The sequence below is a fragment of the Phanerochaete carnosa genome, assembly GCF_000300595.1.
Source record: "Phanerochaete carnosa HHB-10118-sp unplaced genomic scaffold PHACAscaffold_3, whole genome shotgun sequence".
Classification (NCBI taxonomy): Eukaryota; Fungi; Basidiomycota; class Agaricomycetes; order Polyporales; family Phanerochaetaceae; genus Phanerochaete; species Phanerochaete carnosa.
In genome coordinates, this window is record NW_006767630.1 from 3,142,351 (window position 1) to 3,162,186 (window position 19,836).

The following is a 19,836-nucleotide window of genomic DNA, read 5'->3' on the forward strand; positions in this document are numbered from 1 at the left end:
CACTTAGTCAAGGGATCGTCTGCTCAACAGACGGGTGATTTCCCGGTGCTCGTGGAGCCAGTCGGAGAAAGAGACCTCAGGCCCGTCTTCGCGCTCTCTCATCTCGATGAGGTAGTTGGCGAACATAATGAGTGTTCCGTAGCGGTACCTGCCTATCCATGAGTCGCGTCACTTCGCCCGAGTGCAAGTGGATACACACAGATAGTTAATGCCGACATTGAGGAGCTTGCGTTGTTTCGTGCTGCCTTTCTCCGCTGCATCTACCTTCAGCTTATAGCTACAACAGCGATCAGCACGTGGGGATAGCTCTGGATGCGGACCAGACGCACTCGTAGATAGCCTTACGCAGGTTTTGAACATCTTGCATGAGGTCGATAGCTTGGTCAGTCAAGCGTTTGGCAAGCTTGCCGTGCGAGAGCACGCCGACGAGCTGGAGAATAGTCTTATACTCTCCTGGCAAGCCGTGCTAGGGTCAGCTCCGCTACGTGAGCAACATATACATAGCGACTTACCTTGGAGGTAAGCCTCCTCCTCGGAGTAGCCGTCCATGGAGTCGTAAATCTCTCCGTTTTCGGCGTCTTCTGGGGACGGAGGATCATCGCACTTGTCCCATTTCGATGTGGTAGCAATAAGACACGCCGTGACCATGCCAGTTGTGGTGCGCCCTCTGCCCATCTGGCAGTTGAAGATGAAGTCGCCAGCGGCATCAATACCTCTTTGGATGCGCTCGAGAAGTCGCTGAAGCGCATCCGGCAGAGGAGCCTGTTCATCGGTCTATGACAACGAGCAGCACTTAGCATGGAAGCATGACTAGCGAATCTGGTCCAACTTACCACAGCTACGCGATCATAGTCGACGCGGTATCCTTCTTTAACCATGAGCTCGAAGACATTCCTTGGCGTCATGATGTCCTCCTCTGAGACTTCCTCCCAGATCGGGATGATTGCAAAGACACCGGGCCGCTCTTCGACCTCATCGTGGAGAAGAATGCGCCCACCGCCTGCACGCACTTCACGAAGAACGTCCCTCTTGAAGTTCTCTTCCATCCTCTCAACAACTTCAGTGGTAACACCAGTAGCTCTGTAACCACATAAGTATCACCCAGCAGTTACGAGACACAAACTTACTCGACGTTCTCCAAGGGCTTGTCCAGAAGACGAAGGACATGAGGCCTTCCCGCGACATAAATGACTGGTTCTTCACGCAGTGACGTCCAGTAGACCACATTACGACCGTCAGGGCCTGCATCAACCCGTGTTAGGGCCCTGCGTAGTCCCTGAACCGTAGGCATGCCACTATAGACAGGCGTCAAGCACATCAAATAGCGCAACTTTCAATAACGCACCTGCCACAGACCCATTTGTCATCTTCGTTTGAGGACACAAACTGTGGCTGTTCAGACGGAGAAGCAGTGCCCGAGTGTATTCGGCGCAAGATCAAAGGTACGCGACGGAAGTTGGGCGAGCCATCAATGCGCCTACGAGGAACCATCAGGAACATCTCTGTAAGATCCGGGATACCACAACTTACTCTGGCAAGCTCATCTTCTGTAAGTTGGAGAAGAAGTCACTCTTCAGGATGGTCGAAGCGGACAGGATGGTGCCAGTGCGGTTGGCCACCACTTGCTTGACTTCGTCCGGCAATGGCATGCCTTCACGAACGTCAACTCGTTCCAGAGGCTTCAAGGCGTGGATACCTTCAGCCATGAGCTCTTTCTCAAACGTCTTGATGACTGAGTGCATACTATCAGATACGAGGAATACAGCTGAACGTGCAGTCAACGCGCCCACCTGGTCGATCATTGACGAAAGTTTCGATACTGGGTAGAGACTTGATGGTGTCAGGTTCAATGGTTTGCAGATATGCTTGGAAGACGATCAACTCGAAATATCTCCGCAAATTGTGTAATCCCCGCTGAGCATGGTAGCGCTTCTGTCTCTCGTCAGAAGCTTGCTCTGCCCTGTTGCGAGCTTCCTCGATCGAGTCGCGTAAGTTCATGACCTCTGAGCATTGGTCAATTGCGTCATCGACTGCTTTCTTGACCGTGGGGCCCTTGCGAATTACGCGGAGAAGGTCTAGGCAGAGGTCACTTCAAGATCAGTTGCAAGCATTTAGATGACTTACTGTTGATGGTTTGATAAGAATGACGGTCTGGACGGGCGAGCTCAGTACTCTCGTTCAAAGACGTCGCCGTTAGTGTGCGAGTCAGACAAGGGGTGCTGGGCGCCACGATACGGCTAGCATCCTCGAGCCACTTCTGGATGAGTATCAGGATAATCTGCGCGGAGAAACTTAAAGACCAGGTGGGGATAAAGAATAAAACCTGAACCTACAGCCGCCATAGTGCTCCGACCGCGACCAAGCTGGCAGTTGACAACTATCGGTGCGTTGGGATGACGAACAGCAACGTCGATCAAATCAGTGAGGTCCGAGAAATCTGGGGGACGTTCCGCCGTGATAGGCACCCGGGCGTATTTGAGCTCAGCCCCGCCAACATCCTTGCGAGATGCCATAATGTCTTTCAAGCCCGAGACGCTATCCGTGTCGGCTTCCTCCCAGACTGGAATGACGTTGCCATCGCGGGTCTCAGTGTGCAATAATAGCCTTCCGCCAAAGGATGTCAATTCGGCAGTCACGTCGTCACGCAACCTTTCCTCGAGGACCTCGAGGCGAGAAGCCGAGATACCACCGTAGTCTAGTGTGGGTGTTAGATATTCCAGTTTAGACATGAGATATCGCTGAAGGCGTACCTTTCATGTTACGAAGAGTGAACCTCTCCCTCCGTAGACAATACGGAGCGCCGTTAATGTATACGATTGGCTCTTCTCTGAGGGTAATCCAGAGAATCTGTTCGTCCGACGGGTTCGCGTCTTTAACCCGCTTTACGACTTCGTCGATAGCCTCCAGTGTCGGCTGGCCAAGGGCGTAGATCTTGGTTCCAGGGATGTTGCGGAAGTTTATAGCACCGCGGACGCCGTCAGAGACGTGCTGAGACTCCCTGAGCCACTGGTCGGACTTGAGAAGAGTACCTTCGCGCAGAATGATACCGCTGCGATTCTGTATTTACTTGTCAGCAGTGCGTCTGCATCTACAATGAAGTTCCCCAACCTTGACGACGTGGTCTGAGTACTCGTCGCCCAAAATTTGACCTCCCGCAATGGCGACGTCGTTCTTCTGCCCGGCAACCAGTGCGCGACCTTCAGAACTGGACTTAGACAGCGCTGAAAGATCGCTGATAGGCTGGAAAATGTTGAGCTTCGACCCGTGAGTTCTCCTCAAGAACATGATTTGGCTAAATCGCATGATTAACCCTGATTATTACTCAGGTTCAGACTGAACTTACTTCCAAATCTCGGTCCTCGTCTGCAAAATCAATGGGTTAACTTATGATCCGAGGAAACAAACGATTAACACTTGCCTTCAGCCAGCTGGAAAAGCCTAGCTTAAGGCTGGCCTCTGTTTCCACGTAATTAGCAAATGCAATTATGAAGAAGCTAGCGCACGCAATTAGTCTCCTAAGCATGATTTTGTAATATTTGACAGCGTACTATTTCTCTAGGGATTTGGCCGCCTTGTCCAAGAATATATCTCGCTCCCCCTCGTCCATACTAGACGTTAATGAGTATCGTATCCGGTGCATGAAGATGTCTTCTCGTAAGTTCGTAACCTGGTCACCTGGAGTACATTTGTAAGCAAAGACTTTGCTCGGGACACAAAGCAATTACGAACAGGAATCAACAACGATATCAACCAGCTTCTTTGCCTTGAGACCGTGCTCGAGACAACCGAGCAAGCTGAGAATTATGCCATAGTTGCCCATATGCGCCTTCCTGAGGCTGTTGAGCAACTCTGGCCTTGTCAGTAGAAGTTCTATCCCGGACTGTGAATTCGATGCCTGTAGACCTAAGAGTGAGGAGGGATATATCGGTATGGCGAATAGAATGACTAGGCTGGAAATCACATACATTGCTGAAGAATGAACGTTATCCTTAATAACGATCTGTTCAACTCTTGCTGTAAAGTAGCTTGCTCCAGGGACTGTATCAGACGAAAGTCCGCCACCTGACCGCCGGAAGGCTGCAAGGGAAATGAGTACCCGAGGACCAGTCTATATACATGCAAAGTACTGACGGTGCTGACGCCAGAACGTCCAGTACCGACTTTTCCCGCAAAAGGATCGTCGAAGCCCTGTTCGATGAGCTGTTTTCTGCGAAGTATGCAGGCCGCCACCATCGCGAACGTTGTTCTAACAGCACCTTGGCCGCAATTAAAGATCAACGCGGTCTTAAGCGGGTCTGTGTTCTTGATCACATGGGTATACGCGTCGAGATAGTTGTCCTGCAATGAGATGGAGTCAAACAGGGCCAAAAGCACGTTCTCACAGCGCGGAACAGACCTCGATAGGACGGTCTGGTGAGATGGGAATTCTGCCACTCCTCGATTAACCTACATTCGCACGCATGTAGTTGTGCAACTCACCGATGATACTGTCGAGTTGGCTGTCAGATCCGAAGATGAAGAGATAGTAGCACATATACGCACGTCTACATTCCAGCCGTCTCGACGCATGCCTTCCATAAGCTCACGCATTGTTCTAACATTTGCGATGTCGACAGCCGTCCATGTCGGTAGGATAGCACCGTCGCTCGAATCGGAAGCTTTTCCGGGAAACGATTCAGCATTCAGTCAAGAGAACATCTTAGCAGGCTTCATGCTCACCAACTTCGTTGTGGGTCAGGATCAATCCGCCATACCTTTGTGCTGTGAGCATGGCCCTGGCAACATAGCAGCTGAACGTACTTCTGAGCTTCGACGAGGATGTCGTTCTTCAGACGCTGTTCAATGGCTTCAAGATTTTCCGCCCGATCGGACATCTTCAGTGTTCTTCGGGGCTCTGCAGCGTCGCGGAGAACAAACGGACGGCCGGAGATGTAGACTTCACGACACAACAGATAGCATACACGGCTTCAGGTGATATAGATACAAGACAATGGCGAAATTTCGTACCAACTGGCTCTTCACGAGTCGAAAACCAGATGACATGAGTCGGATTTGAGATATTGGGTCGACACCTCAGTACCGATAAGATACCTCTGAGACCCTGCGTCCGAGGCTGTGCGACACCAAAGACATTCAGATTACCATCTTTCGGTGCCCGAAAGTTGGGTGCTCCGTGAATGGTCAACTCGAGATCTAGGGCCCGGCCTGCGAAGCGGTGTGTCGATCGTCTATTCGAATCATACGGCGGGCCAACGCGATTTATGACTCACCGGATGGCCAGTAATCCGTCTTGAGAATAAACCCACGAGAAAGCACGCTCCCCTGCCTCGTCTTCACGACAGATGGCCCAGAGCGCAGCAGCTGAGGCATTATATCGAGATCCTCGGGAACTGCTTGAGCTTTGGACTGCTGGTTTCCGGCTTCACTGAGCACTCGATGTACTGCTCGATGAGTAGGGGGATCCGTTGGCGTCGATGAGACTACCTCGGGTTCTGTACGGCTGCGGGAGGGCAATGGAGGAGCGGATGACGGGCGAACATCTTGCAGATGTGGAGAGGAATTTAAGGCTCCCGGATTCGGAGACATCACGGAGAATGCTAGCGAACCGCGACGACAGACGGAGGAATAGGAAAACTGAGGGACCCGGATGCAAGAGATCTTCAGTATGCTGGCCAGTGGAAGCTATAAACGTGTTGAGCTGCACCTCGTTGAAGGCAATAACGCGGTCACATTCATTAGGGCGCTCAATCACGTGTATGTCATCAAACTCTCGCGTAAATTACAACAATACACCAGCTGGTCCGCGCTGGAGGTGCATTATATCTGGAGAGAGCACGTACAGAGTCGAGGTTATGGAGTGTTTAGGGGGGTTTTTTTTCGCGCGCTGTGAATGTTCAGTCCGGAGATGTGGGCCAGCCACACCGGTCGTCACGAGCGAATGGTGAATTAAACTGGCACCACCGGCGCCGGAGCCAGATGAGACTGAGTTGACTAACAGATCTGCATGCATCAAAATGGCGTCCCCTTCCCTCCAAACCTTCAGCAACTCATGATGTTCAGAAACTGCATCCTTCGCCAGATAGTCATGGGTATCAAACACGCCGTAACACACACCGAGACCATGGCCTTCTGTATTCATGCGTGGTGACGTCTAGTCTGCAATTTGCATTCTAGCTGGAGCGGATTGTCATGTAACTGCGGACCTCCAAGGTTACGATGCGTGAGAGGCCTCATCACCTTCCAGGCCGACATACGTGCAGAGGAACATTGCCTCCATGATGGCAGTACACAATGATCCAACAGAAATCACAGCCAACGTGAAACCGTTCGTGCGTAGTCCCTGTGACTAAAGCCAATCAACTCGTGTAAACCTAGTTCGCGAGTATGACACGCAAGGTGTTTACCACATATTAACCATAAATTCGGCTTGCGGTACCACTGTACTCGCAATCGTGGCTCAGTCGTTACTAAGTACCCCTCCAAAGCCATCGAATAGGCCAAAGGATGAGTCTACATTATGACTTTGTGAGGTTGGAGAGTGCAAGGCAGTGTAAGATAGAGCCTGATATTAATGCCACCAGGTGGCTTGTGGTATGTCGTGGTTCAGGACAAAGCCCGAGTTTGGTTGGGCGCATCAAAGCGCCATCAAAGCGCGTCAGAGACGTACATATACCTGATCGGGACGCCCATACGCGCCTACAGTCGGCCGGCGTGTTCACCCTCGACGAGTCATATAACCTCCCTCGAGTGCGCGCTGAATAACATAGGCGTTCGCGGCACTACATTCTTATCACTCGTGAGGCTCTAAGTTGGAAATAGCAAACCATCTTGTGTGTCTTCAGCTTAAGTTCTAAAGTATCCTAGGTTTACCGCGAACCAAGCGCACGCCGTCTCCTCGAGCTCTCACGCTGTCTAACACCTCCCATAGGACCACCCAAATTTCATCGTCTACCGCTCCCTCCTTATCCACCACAGAGACCTCGACTGTATGCAGTGCTGGGAAACGATCCAGGACGTCAAGCAGGCTGCGCCACCTCACTTGCTTAACCTGCGCCAGAGCGTCCTCGCAGAATCCCTTGCCATCGAAGAGGACACCGACGCCAATGCGAACGATATGACTCGGCGGAACTAGCCGCAGCAGCGCCAGGTTCGCAGCCCACTGCTGGATGGTGAGCGACAGACCAGACGGATTCAGCGTGGTCCAGAGCGTGAATGAATCCAAGGATGCGGCAGATGCGAGCAGGAGCTCTTGAGCGACCCTATCCGCTGTAAGATTGGACGTCAGCCAGGTGTGTGAAGGGATAAGTATGCTGCGCTGCTAACCATTGAATGTCGTCAAGTTCGCAGGCAAGAGCCAGCGGACGGCCGCGGCTTGGACGCTCTTCATTACTGCCACCAGCGTCGGATGGGCGGCTGGCTCGAGCAGGTTTGGATCTCGGACGTGGAATACGATCTCACTAACGTTGAGGGATCGAGGACTCATTTCCGCTCCTGTAATCCAAGTGCAGCCGCCAGAGAGCGGAAACGCCGTGATCTCGACGAGCCGGATCCCAACGGGGGTTTTTGGATTTGTGACTGAGGCGGTCGCATCGGCGCTCAGGACGTCGTCAGGCAAGGCGCATATCTTCCCGCGCCCCGTTCCCACGTGGGTCGTGCCAGGGTGAATGGTAAATGATACGTATGCGCAATTAGAGATGGGTGACTGCGAGCTGGCGGTGGGAGTACTATGGGCAGGTAAGAGGTCAACGACGGACCAGCAAATGTTCCCGACGGTGATATTTTCCACGTTTAGGTTTGGCAACTCTGAGAGGATCTCCAAGATACTGTGTGTGTCGAGCTGGAGGCGCTCCTGAGTGTGAGGTGCGCAACGACCCTTCTGGCGGCCGAGGACGAGCCTATGGACGTGACTACGGAATGCCAGCTCGCGCAGGCTCAGAAGGAAACGCTTCAAGTGGACCCCGTCGGTGATGACGAGAGTGTGAAAGAGATGATGCCAGCTTCGCGCGTTGAAGCCTCGCGACACCTGAGAGCAGGCAAGGAGTGCGCTCTTGTCGTCCTGAAGGAAGTCGATAATATGATCATCGAGCTCTGGGATACTCTGCTGTCTCATGGCGAAGGGATGCGAGCTGGAGTTTGAGATAATATGGGCCGAGTCATACGCCGAATAAATAAATATCCATCTTTCTCCATGATCTTCTTCAGGGATCGGGCTGTGTCCGGAGAAATGCCTCACTGTACGCGCCGTGCAAGTCTTGAACTGATTGAATCCCTTGTTTGTGCATATTGATCTCTCTTTGATGGCGTATCCCGGTCATATGCAGCTGAGAACCCTTCCGCGCCAGACTTGGCAGCGATAACTGTTGCCTTCTTCCGGATCTCATACCAGGTTTGGGTCGTCGTTGCTCGCCATTTACACAATCCTATTGGCGCAGTGCAGCTCGCCGATTAGAAAGAAAGCCGGGTACGGACACGCCCGGTGCATTCATTCACTGATATGGAATCATTGACCCGGTCAACCAACCTACGTCGACGATAGAATGCCGCCAGCTCCTTCAACGAATCTCCCCGCACCTCCCCCGGACCCACTTCCTCTCCTCCCTATGAGTACACAGGGCTCCTCAGAGCTACTACCTGCATGCTCGCAATTGCATACAACAGCTGGTATAGGAGCCTCTGCTAAATCAGGAGTTAAACCCGCCCGACCATGTATATTTTTGGCCCCGATGACCTCGTCGAGGGCCAGCCGTCCGCCACGTCTGGTAACTCCCCCGTCCGTTCTACTATGAGTTCTTCCCCATGCAGTTAATTATATCGGAACTTGTAGCTGACATAATTCTAAGATGGCTTTTAGTACTTGGTACTCAGTACTGGCGCCGACTCGCTGTGACCGCCGGGGGCGCCACCATCAAGCGCGGCCTTTTCTCTGGCGCCTACGTAGGACGCCACCCTCTCGCGGGAGTGTTCCTGAGCTCGGGCTGGGCCATCAGGGCACCGTCACGCGCCGCGCCAACTAATGCGAGGCATTCGCCTAGAGCATTCGCTCCCTCGTTCACGCCTACTAACTAAATCGCGATGGTCGTCGGGTAGCCTGTAGAACACCGGAAAAAAAGGGGGGCAAAGTTGTACTTAGGTACAACCCTTCGACGGTCTGTCCTCTGGGAACAAATATTGTGGCTGTGACTGTGACGGACTCGGAGAGAAGCTAGCGTGGACGCTTGTTATGATGCAGCTAAATCAGATTGGGGCTAGTCCACAGGCCCATGCTCACGGCAAGATTTGCGCGCTTCGAGAAGGTATGCATCACATGGGCAGGCAGTGATCGAGCATAGGGAGTCGGACGGTCTACCGATGGCCGACGATAATGACCACGACGGGGCGCGAGTGGAAGTGACGCGCTCTAGTACGCGTGCACTCCTGCCATCAGCTCCTTCGAGCGCGACCCGCCCGCACTAGACATCTGACGCCACGGCAACCGCACTCTTCCTCAGTTAATATAGAGCACCATTCCGCCCGCGCCCCTGCCCCACTAGCCTGTGTTGTCAAGCAATCCTCCCACTTGTTCTATTAAAAACACGCCGCCGGTCCCTTCACACATGGATACTGCATGTTTACCAAACTTTTACACTTTTCTTTGCCTTTTCTGTAGTCTGTTTTGCTCAACTGCACGCTGCATAGGACATGTTGTAGTATATCTGAGAATAAGAGAGGGAAAGAGAAGAAAAACTCACATCCCGTGTTTTTATCATATTCTGAGTTTGCGACTGCATCTTTGGCACGACTCTCCATGTTCTCCACTCGACTCTATGGCCAACTTGTCCACGTATCGTGCCTCCTGCGCCTTTCTTACTAACCTCGCGTCTGTCTCAGGCTCCGGAGGTCTCGGCAAGTGGACAGCACCCTTGCCGGTCGCTGAAGCTATCTCGCGATCATTTCTGAGCTCTCGCGCGCTCTCTGAGTTCCTCTGCCTCCTTTCTACCATTCACCTTACTCGGCTTGCTCTCGCATATCGTGAGATTCCCTTTGTCTTTAGTCTCCTATAGTCTAAGCGCGTGCCAGTGTATCAGAAGCAGTGTACAAAGCGGCGTATGCTGATGGCCGCGCTATGGTCATGAGTGGCCGTCCAGCCGCTTCTAGACTACGACGTTCTACAGAGAAATGTGAGCATATAGTTTATCAGAATCATCGCGTAAAATCAGCAGAGGGGTATGGACTGTGTGCTTGAGAACCGGTGGAGCAGTGTGTGATAGCTGCTAGTGTGGATAGATTCGCCAGCCATGTCCGGTCGCTGCGCTCCGTGGGGACCACGATCCCATGCTACCTGTGCGCTGCAGGTTAAACGTTGAGCTTGAGGCCTTGAGGGCACATCGCGAACCACACAGGGTGCACTTTTGACATGTCTGCCCACGAAGTCGCATCATGAAAGCGCCTGCTCCATGGTCTCGTCTGTCCGCTGACCAGACTGCTTCGTGCCACCGCCGCCGCCCGGTTCGGGGTTTCAGGTAGACAGGAACCAGCGTGTCAGCCTGAGGTGCGGATGACCCGAAATAGTAGCGATTACAGCCGTTTGCAAAAGGCTTGTCACTGTCGACAGGAGGGAGACCGGCTAGCACTTATCATTAGGTGCCTTTGCAATTCAGCGGTACCCATCATTATCAGCATTTAATATATGCCAAAAAATTCAATAATACGTAACTTGACGTTTGCGGCGTGTTGGAATATTTTTGTAAATTTGAGAATACTAGCTGTTGTGTTAGACAGCGACGTCTATCCGGCATGCTTATGTCGGAGCGCTTTTGTCGATCAGTCCGAGCCAATGAGCAAAGGGCGCCTGTCTGCCTTGGGTTTCTTTCTTTTATTCTTTTCCCTCTGTTGAAGTAACAAGCTTTTTGCAAACGGCTGTGATGTGCTGTGCGTGGTGTGATCTCGTTTCTGGCTTGCGAGCATTGCTGACGTTGTCGGTACCAAATCTTCACCGCCCGGCTTGTGAGCATTGCTGACATTGTCGGTACCAAATCTTCACCGCCTGGCTAAAGCAGACATGTAATCGACAAATGTCACCAAGTGAACTCGAGGTCGAGTTCTGGGCTGGTCGTAGTAGAAGAGTAACTGAGCATCGCCTGGTCGGTTACAGTCATGTTAATAACCCTGTCCATGGCATCCTAGATCCCAAGCCAGCTGCAAGGGCACTATTATCGTGATGTTGAACAAAAAAGGAAAGAAAGGACAAAACCCTGTGAAAAAAAGTCGCGACGCAACGTTTGATAGCACGTGATCCTCGCGTGACGTCACATGTGTCTGTGACGCCAAAATGCATTCGACGCACGTTCGTCCCGGCAAGCAGCCTTCCAAAAGCGGCTTCTCCCCCTTGCACTCGCTGCCAGGCTCGCTTCTCACCTCTTCCTCATTCCACCGAGTCTTCCCTTCACCCTGGGCCATGAAGTTTGGTCGGAAAATAAGTGTGCGTACTCCCTGTAGTGCTTGGGTGCCCCAAGGCTCACATAATGCGCAGCAAGACCTGTACAATGAGTGGAGGTCGTATTATCTGGACTACAACTTGTTGAAGCGAGAATTAAAAGTACGTCGTATCTCATGTCATCTAAGCGACTCTGGTGTGGCAGCAGGCAGTGGGAGCGATGGATTCTAAGGACAACAATGGATGAGGCGAGCAGCGAGTAAGGAGGAAAGACCGCCGAGGACTTCAGGTCTGCTATCGATATTCAACGAGCAAGGTGATGTCGCAACGTTGAGGTCAGCGACTGCCCACCCAGATTCAGGCACCAACCAATCGTGACTGTACCATGGCAGGCTACTTCAAAGCGGCTCTTATTTCAATCCATGGTGCTTGATACGCCTTGTTTACCCATCTACCTCCGCCATCGAACGTTCATTAGTGGTCGTGTGACACCTAATACTTCGTCGGACCGCCTCCCAATGCCCACCATGATACCCCAATTATTCTACAAAGGCTTCCGCAATTATACCAGAACGCATGCCGGATGTTTCTCATTCACTCTCTCTGCATACTGCTCGCTCGGCTTCCCCTACTTCAACTTTCTCTGCGGCGCCTTCCGTAGGATCACCGTAACAACTGCTCACATATCTCGCTTTCTAGACTCGCACAACGTCCCACGCCTGGAACGCGCTGGATGAACGTGACTTCATCGCACTATTGGAGAAGGAGCTTGATAAGATTCACGACTTCCAGAAGGCCAAGGTGTGTCATTAATCTTATCTTAACACGTATAATGATCATTCAATGTACTTTCCTTCCAGACCACAGAGCTTTCACGGCGGATAAAGGACGCAGAAAAGGCTGTCAAAAGACTTGTAACGGAAGAGTATGTTGAGAACACCAGCAGCGACGGCCAGGCGAGCCGAGAGAACGGTCACCAGCGGAATATCACGGATACGGAAGCTCAGCAACGCCGGCATAGCGTGTCGCAGGACGCCGGCTCGGACGACGACACAGAAGATGAATTGGATACGGACGATCTACAATCGGTCGATGCGCTGGAGGACCAGTTCTTGCTTCTTGAGGAGGAAGTCGCTACCCTAGTCGCGGACGTTCATGATCTCGCACTATATACCAAGCTAAACATCACTGGATTTATGAAGATATTGAAGGTAAGCCGCTACTTTGATATGAGGAACGCTACTCACGCGAGCGATTCACAGAAACATGACGTAGGTTCGGACTCTGTAACTACTTTGAACTTCTCACTGAACTCTTGCATGTAGAAACAAACCGGTCGTCCGCTCAAGACCATATTCGTCCAAGACTATCTGGAGAAACGTCCGTTCTACAAGTATAACTGGGATAGCTTAATCGTCAAGTTGTCAAAGTTGTACGATCTTGTACGCACGAGAGGCCACCCGGTACAGGGCGATTCTAGTGCGGGAGGAAATCAAAGCGCCTTTGTACGCCAGACGACAAAATATTGGGTATGTCTTCACCGATCCCAAAGACTAGTCCTCATTGTAGCTTGCAGGTCCATCCAGATAACCTCGTTCATCTCAAGCTCGCTATCCTCAAGCACCTTCCTGTCCTTGGTATGGCACTGGCCTTCCAGCCTTCAGCTATAACTGACATGTCGCAGTTTTTAACCCGGATAAGGAGTTTGAGCCGAAGGATGCTGGTAAGTGACAGATGCAATGTACCCTCCCGAGCTAGATATTCATATCAGGTTGCAGCAATCACTTCTATCTATTTCGACAACGAAGACCTCGAGCTCTATCTCGGTCGTCTGGAGAAGACAGAGGGTGCAGAGGCTATTCGTCTGCGATGGTATGGCGATGTCGACCAAAAGACGGTTAGTCTCTTGATCCAACTTCCCTTCAGGCTTATGCTCAAAGTGCTTCCTAGATATTCGTTGAGCGCAAGACTCACCGTGAAGATTGGACTGGTGAAAAATCCGTCAAAGCGCGCTTTTCCATCAAAGAGCACCTTGTCAACGCGTTCTTACGGGGCGAATACACTATGGACGATGAGTTCCAGCAGTTTGTTGCAAAAGGCAAGAAGACGCAGGAGGAAGTCGACAGCATGATTCAGTTGGCTAACGAGATTCAGTATTCGATCTTGACGAAAAAGCTTGTGCCTGGTAAGCCTTCCACGGGAAAGCTCCATACGAACAGAATGCGCTAATGATATACTTTGTAGTGATGCGCACCTTTTATAACCGCACAGCGTTCCAGCTTCCAGGCGATGCGCGCGTGCGCATTTCCCTTGACACGGAGCTAACGATGGTCCGAGAGGATGACTGGGACGGCAAGACCCGTTCAGGCGACAACTGGCGGTGGACGGGCATCGGGGTTGATTGGCCCTTCGAACAGCTGCCGCCAGGCGATAAAGAGCTATTCAAGTGCGTGCTTGCATTTCGCGGAGTTGGATATTCTGCGCGTGCTGATGCATATGCTGCTTAGGTATGGTGTTCTGGAAGTGAAACTCCAAACACAGTATGGTCAGGAACCCCCGCCTTGGGTCACTGATCTGGTGTCGTCTCATTTGGTCGAGGCCGTGCCCAAGGTGAGCCCGGGCTTCCGAATCAAATTGTTTTATTTTGTATACTCATGATGTCTATTGATGTAGTTCAGGTAGCGTTGTTTCATGCGAGACATGAGCAATGACGTTCTGATGACGTACCTCCTAGTAAATTCATTCACGGCTGTGCTACCCTCCTTCCCGAGCGCGTAGACCTCGTGCCTTTCTGGCTCCCCCAAAGTGAGTAATCCAAGCTCCTCTCAGCGCACGACATGATTGCTGAAACGGTGCAGTGGACGTCGATATACTGAAGCCCGACACTGGGGCCCTGCAGATTGAGCGCCCACTTCATAGCTCATCACGAGGCACTAGCGGGTCTGAACGACAAGCTTCAGGGTCGTCTGGTGTCCTTACGCCTGAACATCCACCGCAAACGTACGCTGAGCCCGTATCAGAAGGCGAGGAAGACGAGCCGCTGGATCTAGCGCCAGGTATGTCTCACGCGATGGATATCAGGCTAGTTGTCTCATCCGCCACAGCCAGAGATGAAGTCGCACGCACTGGCCTCGAGGCGTCGGATGTCGCCGCGGCGAAAGCCTTCCGCGAGAAGGCTTTGAAGGAGCGCGAGCGGCAGGAGCAACAGACAAGCACGAAGCCGCAGCAGAGCGTCAAGGCCCGCGACACTCTGGATGATGACGAGGAGGAACATGCGGACGATGAGATCGAAGCAGATGAACGCACGCCGTTCCTCAAGCAGCGCAAACAGTCAAGCAGGGCGCTCGCAGGGCAGGACACCAAGGTCCGCGCAGTCTCGATCGACCCGCTAGCGCCGTCGTCGGCGTTCGATGAGACCCTGCGGGATCGTTTACGCGAGGACGCAGAACGGCAACGTGCCCGGGAACAAGCGGTGGAGGAAGCGGAAGACGAAGAGGAGCAAGTAGGACCGTCTCAGAGGGCGATGCGTGACAGCGAACGTTTGCTAGAGCGGAACTGGCGTGCACCTCCTGGAAAAAAGATCGCGGTGCCTGTGCGGATAGAGCCGAAAGTCTACTTTGCCACCGAACGGACTTTCCTGGTGCGTTGCACAGCCTTGGCTCTTTCCTGTACATGCACCCTGACCGATGCTTGCTGCTTCCACCGCAGAAATGGCTCCACTTCGCAATTTACATCGGGACAATTGCGACGACCCTGCTCAATTTCATCAAGCCCGAGGACACTGCCGGACTCATCAGTGCGGCGCTCTTCACCTTCGCTGCCCTCGCCGCCATTGCATACTCTGCCATCATCTTCGTCTACCGCGCGTACAGCATCCGGAACCGCCACGCAGAAGGCATGTACTATGACAAATATGGCCCTACGGTGCTCTCGCTCTTGCTCGTGGCGGCCATCGGAGCCAACATCGGGCTGCGCCTGAGGGACATAGTTTAGGCCTGAGCGGTGAGAGCGATAATGACACGCTATATGGACAGTTTATTCGTTTGTGTACGTTTTTTGTCTCGTGTTCGCAACCAGACGTGCATATTAATGCTGTGCGCTTGCCTGAGGTCCGATGGGAGGCAAACTATTTTCTCGCGGTAGGTGCCAATCAGACGTCTGGAAAGCAGGAAGTAGGTTCTAGTGACGCCACTTTTTCCCCCCAGAATCGGATTTATGCTAGTTCATCCGGAACGGTGCGGCGCAGCACGACTTGGAACTTGCCGCCGGCTGTGCCTGGCATTGTAGTCCTTCGTTGCCCAGAAGAGCTCGAAATCAAGCGCTGCCGTAGCCTATGGGGTTCCGGGAATCTTTCGCGCACCATGGATCTTCCATTGGTTATTCGGCAGTGCACATGACAATGCACATGAGACCCTTTCCCGCATTTGAGCACTTCAAGCTGCAAGATGTATCCTCGCTGCGTGGCGTAACAATCCCCGAAAGCGGCTCGCGGCTGAATCCGGAATGGGCGTCTTCCCTACTGCACAGCAAACTATCCTCCAAAATGGTTCCAGACGACCTCGTGTCGGAGGGCCATCGTCCGAGTCAAAATTCACATGGAACGGGTTCATTTTAGTCTCGTATCTCACCTACATCCAGGAGCGTTGGGGGCAAGCGGGGTGGAACTTCGGAGCTTTCCGCAGGATGACTTCGCTTACCTTAGCGCTCCGGTCCTCCCGCCGTGTGGCGTTCTTCAGAGTCCTTCGTACCCCTTCTGATCTCCACTCAATCCGCCTATACGACGCGGACTTTGTCACACCTTATTAATGCCGGCCGTGAACGCTATTGCAAGCACAGCCAAAGGCAAACGCTTCAAACAGTAAAGTGTGCCGCAGGCCAAATCTCCGTTACGGAAATATCAGTATCTACGGTGTGGCTGACCCTGTGCTCCACAGATTTCGCCCGCTCTCGGCCGTCTCGGCTCATTGCTTGAGCAGGAACACTCCGGTGCGTGTTTTGAACCACTGTTGAACATAGCTTCACACTACATTTCACGTACCATGCTAACTCTGAATCTCAACTGTATATCGTCGGGGAAGCTTCACAGAAGAATGCGAGAGAGGCTTTCATGGATACGCTGTTCAGGCAGAAGACACAAGGCTAAAATGGCAAGTGCTATCCATTTACTCAGGAAGCGGAGGGAGGCCCGCTGAGGCCCGACATCAAATGTCTAAGCTTTAAAGGCTTGGTGCTCCATGTTTAGGGTTAGAGATTCGCCCGATCTGCCAGGTCTTTGTCTTTAAGTAAAGACGCGTGCTCGGGCTCACCTCCCCACCTTCGCCAGCTCACCTCTCGACCTACCCATGCAGACTTCCCATACGACCAAAGTAATCTCCAACACAGCGCAGCTATCGCTTGCCTCTTCGTCGGCGACACACAAGGACGCCGTTGTGCTGCTGCTTGGGCCTCCAAAGTCCAGGGCTGCTGCCCACGCCAGCCAGAGACCTCTCGAAGTCTTCGACTATTCGCAGCTCCCCCTGCTCCTTCATTGCTTTCCAAATGTCACCATGATCTCGTGCAGACACGTCCTCTGGGCGCCCTATGATATCTCGCGCGCATTTCTCACTCCCGCAGACGACGCTTACGCGTACTTTTATGTTACGCGCCCGAGCCCCCCAGTTACGGATCGAGACGACCGGTTGGCCGTCCTGCGCGGCAAGACCGACGTGCAGCTGGCGTTGCCCAGAAACGACCTCCTCTTCCGCACCGCGCCGCCGCCGAGCACGCGTCTTCTACCCACGTCCAACGTGCGCATCGTAGACTTCAGCGTCTTCCGCCTGGCGCCGAAGGACGTGGAGTCGCTGCAGGCCGCGGCAGATCCGTCGACAGCTTTCCGCGAGGCCGTGCTTCACGTCCGAAACCAAGACACTTTCAAGCCGGCGGGGGACTGCCTTTCCACTATCGGCACAAGGCTGGAGGACCTCACTGTACGCTGGCTCACCCCGCTCTCCCTAGGCAAGACACACGGTAAGCTCGTGAGCGTTGCGCGAGTGCTGAAAGCGGAACTGACCGATGTGGCTGTTCCAGTCGACGCTCTCTGCGAAGCACTGCACATTCGGTCCTGCACTTCCCTTTCTTCACTCACCCTTTGCCACACCCTCGTCCCCGGCGCTTCCTCCGCCGTTCACACCCAGTGGCTGCTCAACTTGGCGCTCCTGCAGAGCGTGCCGGCGTGCTCCGTCCGCCGTCTCAGGCTCGTGGTCGTCGTCCCCGGAAACGGCCTCTGCCGCAACATGTGGGGCCAACTGAAGCAGACGAGGTGGTGTGACCTAGATGCAGTGCTTCACCGTTTCACCGCTCTCAAGGAGGTCGTGATTGCCGTTGTAGGGGAAGGGCCGGAGGACAGTGAAGTTTGGCAGGAGATAGAATATTCTCTGTCTAGAGTTGTACCGAATGGCGTCCGCCTGAGGTATTGCCAGGGCTGCGTTTTCTAGCCAGCGCACACACTCATCAGCATGAGCTTACGACGACTTCGGTTATTGATTCACGAAAGAATCATCGCAATATGTTGGCGTGTGTCCCAGATACTCGAATGCTCACATTTTTTGTTGATTGGCTGTGCCTTTCCCCTGTAGATTACTAGCGAGTCGCACTTCCTAGTGAGACATGTACAATAGAAGTATCACAATATTTACGATGCCTTGATCGCATGTCTATTGACCAACATGTCTTGTGATTCGGGCTATGGCTTTGAATTTGAACAAGAAGGGTATCGATTACAAGGTTATTGGTGGATGAAGAAAGACGAAGGCCTTAAGCGATTCTTATCAAAGGTGGGGGGTGGGGGGAAGGGCGAGAGCGAGCCATTATTCGCTGTCAGCATCCTTATGGCAAGGCAGATATCCGCACAGCCGGCTTCTGATCATCTTCCGATTATACCTTGTCAGGCTGTGTGACAGATACGATAGCATACTCCCATGTCAATATAGGCGATGTGAATCCGTGCTTTTGTCGCTTGGGAGGATCTAGGGTCTTCTTGCAAGGATGAACGTAGGACGCCATAGTAACGTACCGCAGATAAATGCACAGTGACCCAGGGCTCAGCATCACATATCACGAGTAGGCGACCATTCAGTGTATAACCGCCGTTACGCCGTACTTGCGCCGTGCTGGAGGACAGCCTCTCCCTGATGGCCCGAGACTAAGTTCATTCCGCATCATGGCTTGTGTTCATCACGACTGTTCCAGTCACTCGAACGGGACTGAATACCGTCATATTCTCGTCCTACGTGAGGAGAGCTTACTTAAAGGTATACGCTCACTTGCAGCATATAGTGCTACTTTTCTGCCCGACTGGACTAGCCCTAGGTTAGCCTGGCGAGGGTAGAACTGTCAAGCGCTGTGGTGCCCGTCAAGCGCCTATTGGTTGCAAGCGTCTGTCAGGGGCAGAACTGGTCAGCGTTCAAGTTTTTCATGTCACACGTTCAACGTTCAACGTTCAACGTTCAACAGTAAGCTGTCAACTTTCTCGCACGAAAACGTTGTCATCAAAAGTAGCTAACATTGCCCTATCGCCAGTTATACCAGCATGCCTCTCTCAGTACAAATAAGTAATATACAGCATGATATTCCCTGGTGGCCCTCTTTGCCGAGCCAGGCTGGCAGTATGAGCATCAAGGCGTGGCCCTACGCATTGATTTGCGTCCTATGGTAAGTAATCGAGTCAAAACGTGTGGACTCGTTAGCCATGCTCCGTGGGGGTCGCGTGCGTCTGAATTACATCCCTTTCTAGGAACCGGCATGGGGACGGGACTACAAACGGTGCAAATGGCTCGGCGAGCCACCCGAAATGGTTACCGGTCATGTAAGTGCGGCCGACTCAAAGCGTGTCCATCTCTAACACACTGGTCCCCTATACAGGAGAGGATCATGCTGGTAGCCCCGAGCCATGTCGCTAGCAGAACCCTTGACTCTGTATAGCTGATTCGGCGCGTTCTTCAGGTGGCCTTGCGACAGATCGTGCTTACTTACCAGCAGCTATGGCTTCTGTAAGCGCGCTCGCTAGGCGCTCCCCATCTGCGAAGACGAGCTGGATCCAGCGTATGATCGAGCCGATCCACGCGAAAAGATCTGTCTCATGTAGAGCGCCCGCTTTATGGCGCGGTCACCCAACTCCGCGGACCGCGCGATTACGTGTAACCAACCCCTGTTTGGGATCGGCAACACCACTCGGAGAGGGATCGCCACTCATCTGGTGCTCCATGACACGTAGTGCGCATGAAACGAGGTGTACAATCACTATGAACCTGCCTTGGTTCTATCTATCGCAAGAATGTCCCGGCTCGGCGGCACAGCAAGTTGTGGCAGACGTATATTGGAACCTCGGTCTATGAGCCCCTGTTTTTGTGAGCCACTCAGCCCTAGGCCTTTAGTTTCTTCTAACG

At 52.9% G+C, this 19,836-nt stretch overlaps 4 protein-coding genes across 4 annotated transcripts; 2 read left to right on the forward strand and 2 right to left on the reverse strand.

Moving 5' to 3' along the window:
• Positions 1 to 3: 3 nt before the first annotated feature.
• On the reverse strand, positions 4 to 5,370 carry PHACADRAFT_159548 (uncharacterized protein; the record flags this gene model as incomplete). Its single annotated transcript, XM_007393691.1, has 24 exons — positions 4 to 148; positions 200 to 277; positions 330 to 453; positions 513 to 774; positions 834 to 1,080; positions 1,128 to 1,295; positions 1,346 to 1,477; positions 1,531 to 1,732; positions 1,791 to 2,075; positions 2,125 to 2,278; positions 2,334 to 2,695; positions 2,751 to 3,057; positions 3,109 to 3,292; positions 3,344 to 3,363; positions 3,419 to 3,494; positions 3,549 to 3,675; positions 3,730 to 3,903; positions 3,966 to 4,338; positions 4,397 to 4,433; positions 4,541 to 4,658; positions 4,720 to 4,754; positions 4,801 to 4,936; positions 5,008 to 5,205; positions 5,271 to 5,370. The coding sequence occupies 24 exons, from the start codon at positions 5,368 to 5,370 to the stop codon at positions 4 to 6; spliced, it is 4,044 nt and encodes a 1,347-aa protein (XP_007393753.1).
• Positions 5,371 to 6,846: 1,476 nt separating this feature from the next.
• Positions 6,847 to 8,110, reverse strand: PHACADRAFT_117403 (uncharacterized protein; the record flags this gene model as incomplete). Its single annotated transcript, XM_007393692.1, has 2 exons — positions 6,847 to 7,266; positions 7,324 to 8,110. The coding sequence occupies 2 exons, from the start codon at positions 8,108 to 8,110 to the stop codon at positions 6,851 to 6,853; spliced, it is 1,203 nt and encodes a 400-aa protein (XP_007393754.1). The 3' UTR covers positions 6,847 to 6,850.
• A 3,311-nt stretch (positions 8,111 to 11,421) lies between these two features.
• PHACADRAFT_252767 (uncharacterized protein) lies at positions 11,422 to 15,488 on the forward strand. The gene is given in 17 exon segments (XM_007393693.1): positions 11,422 to 11,458; positions 11,510 to 11,575; positions 12,113 to 12,214; positions 12,274 to 12,624; positions 12,676 to 12,684; positions 12,739 to 12,942; positions 12,990 to 13,050; positions 13,098 to 13,133; positions 13,189 to 13,310; positions 13,364 to 13,598; positions 13,658 to 13,859; positions 13,921 to 14,023; positions 14,036 to 14,038; positions 14,146 to 14,218; positions 14,272 to 14,469; positions 14,518 to 15,053; positions 15,122 to 15,488. 17 exon segments carry the CDS (start codon positions 11,435 to 11,437, stop codon positions 15,404 to 15,406), a joined length of 2,610 nt encoding a protein of 869 aa, XP_007393755.1. The 5' UTR covers positions 11,422 to 11,434; the 3' UTR covers positions 15,407 to 15,488.
• A 933-nt stretch (positions 15,489 to 16,421) lies between these two features.
• On the forward strand, positions 16,422 to 18,129 carry PHACADRAFT_171712 (uncharacterized protein). Its single transcript, XM_007393694.1, has 2 exons — positions 16,422 to 17,419; positions 17,480 to 18,129. The coding sequence occupies exons 1-2, from the start codon at positions 16,756 to 16,758 to the stop codon at positions 17,884 to 17,886; spliced, it is 1,071 nt and encodes a 356-aa protein (XP_007393756.1). The 5' UTR covers positions 16,422 to 16,755; the 3' UTR covers positions 17,887 to 18,129.
• Positions 18,130 to 19,836: the final 1,707 nt, after the last annotated feature.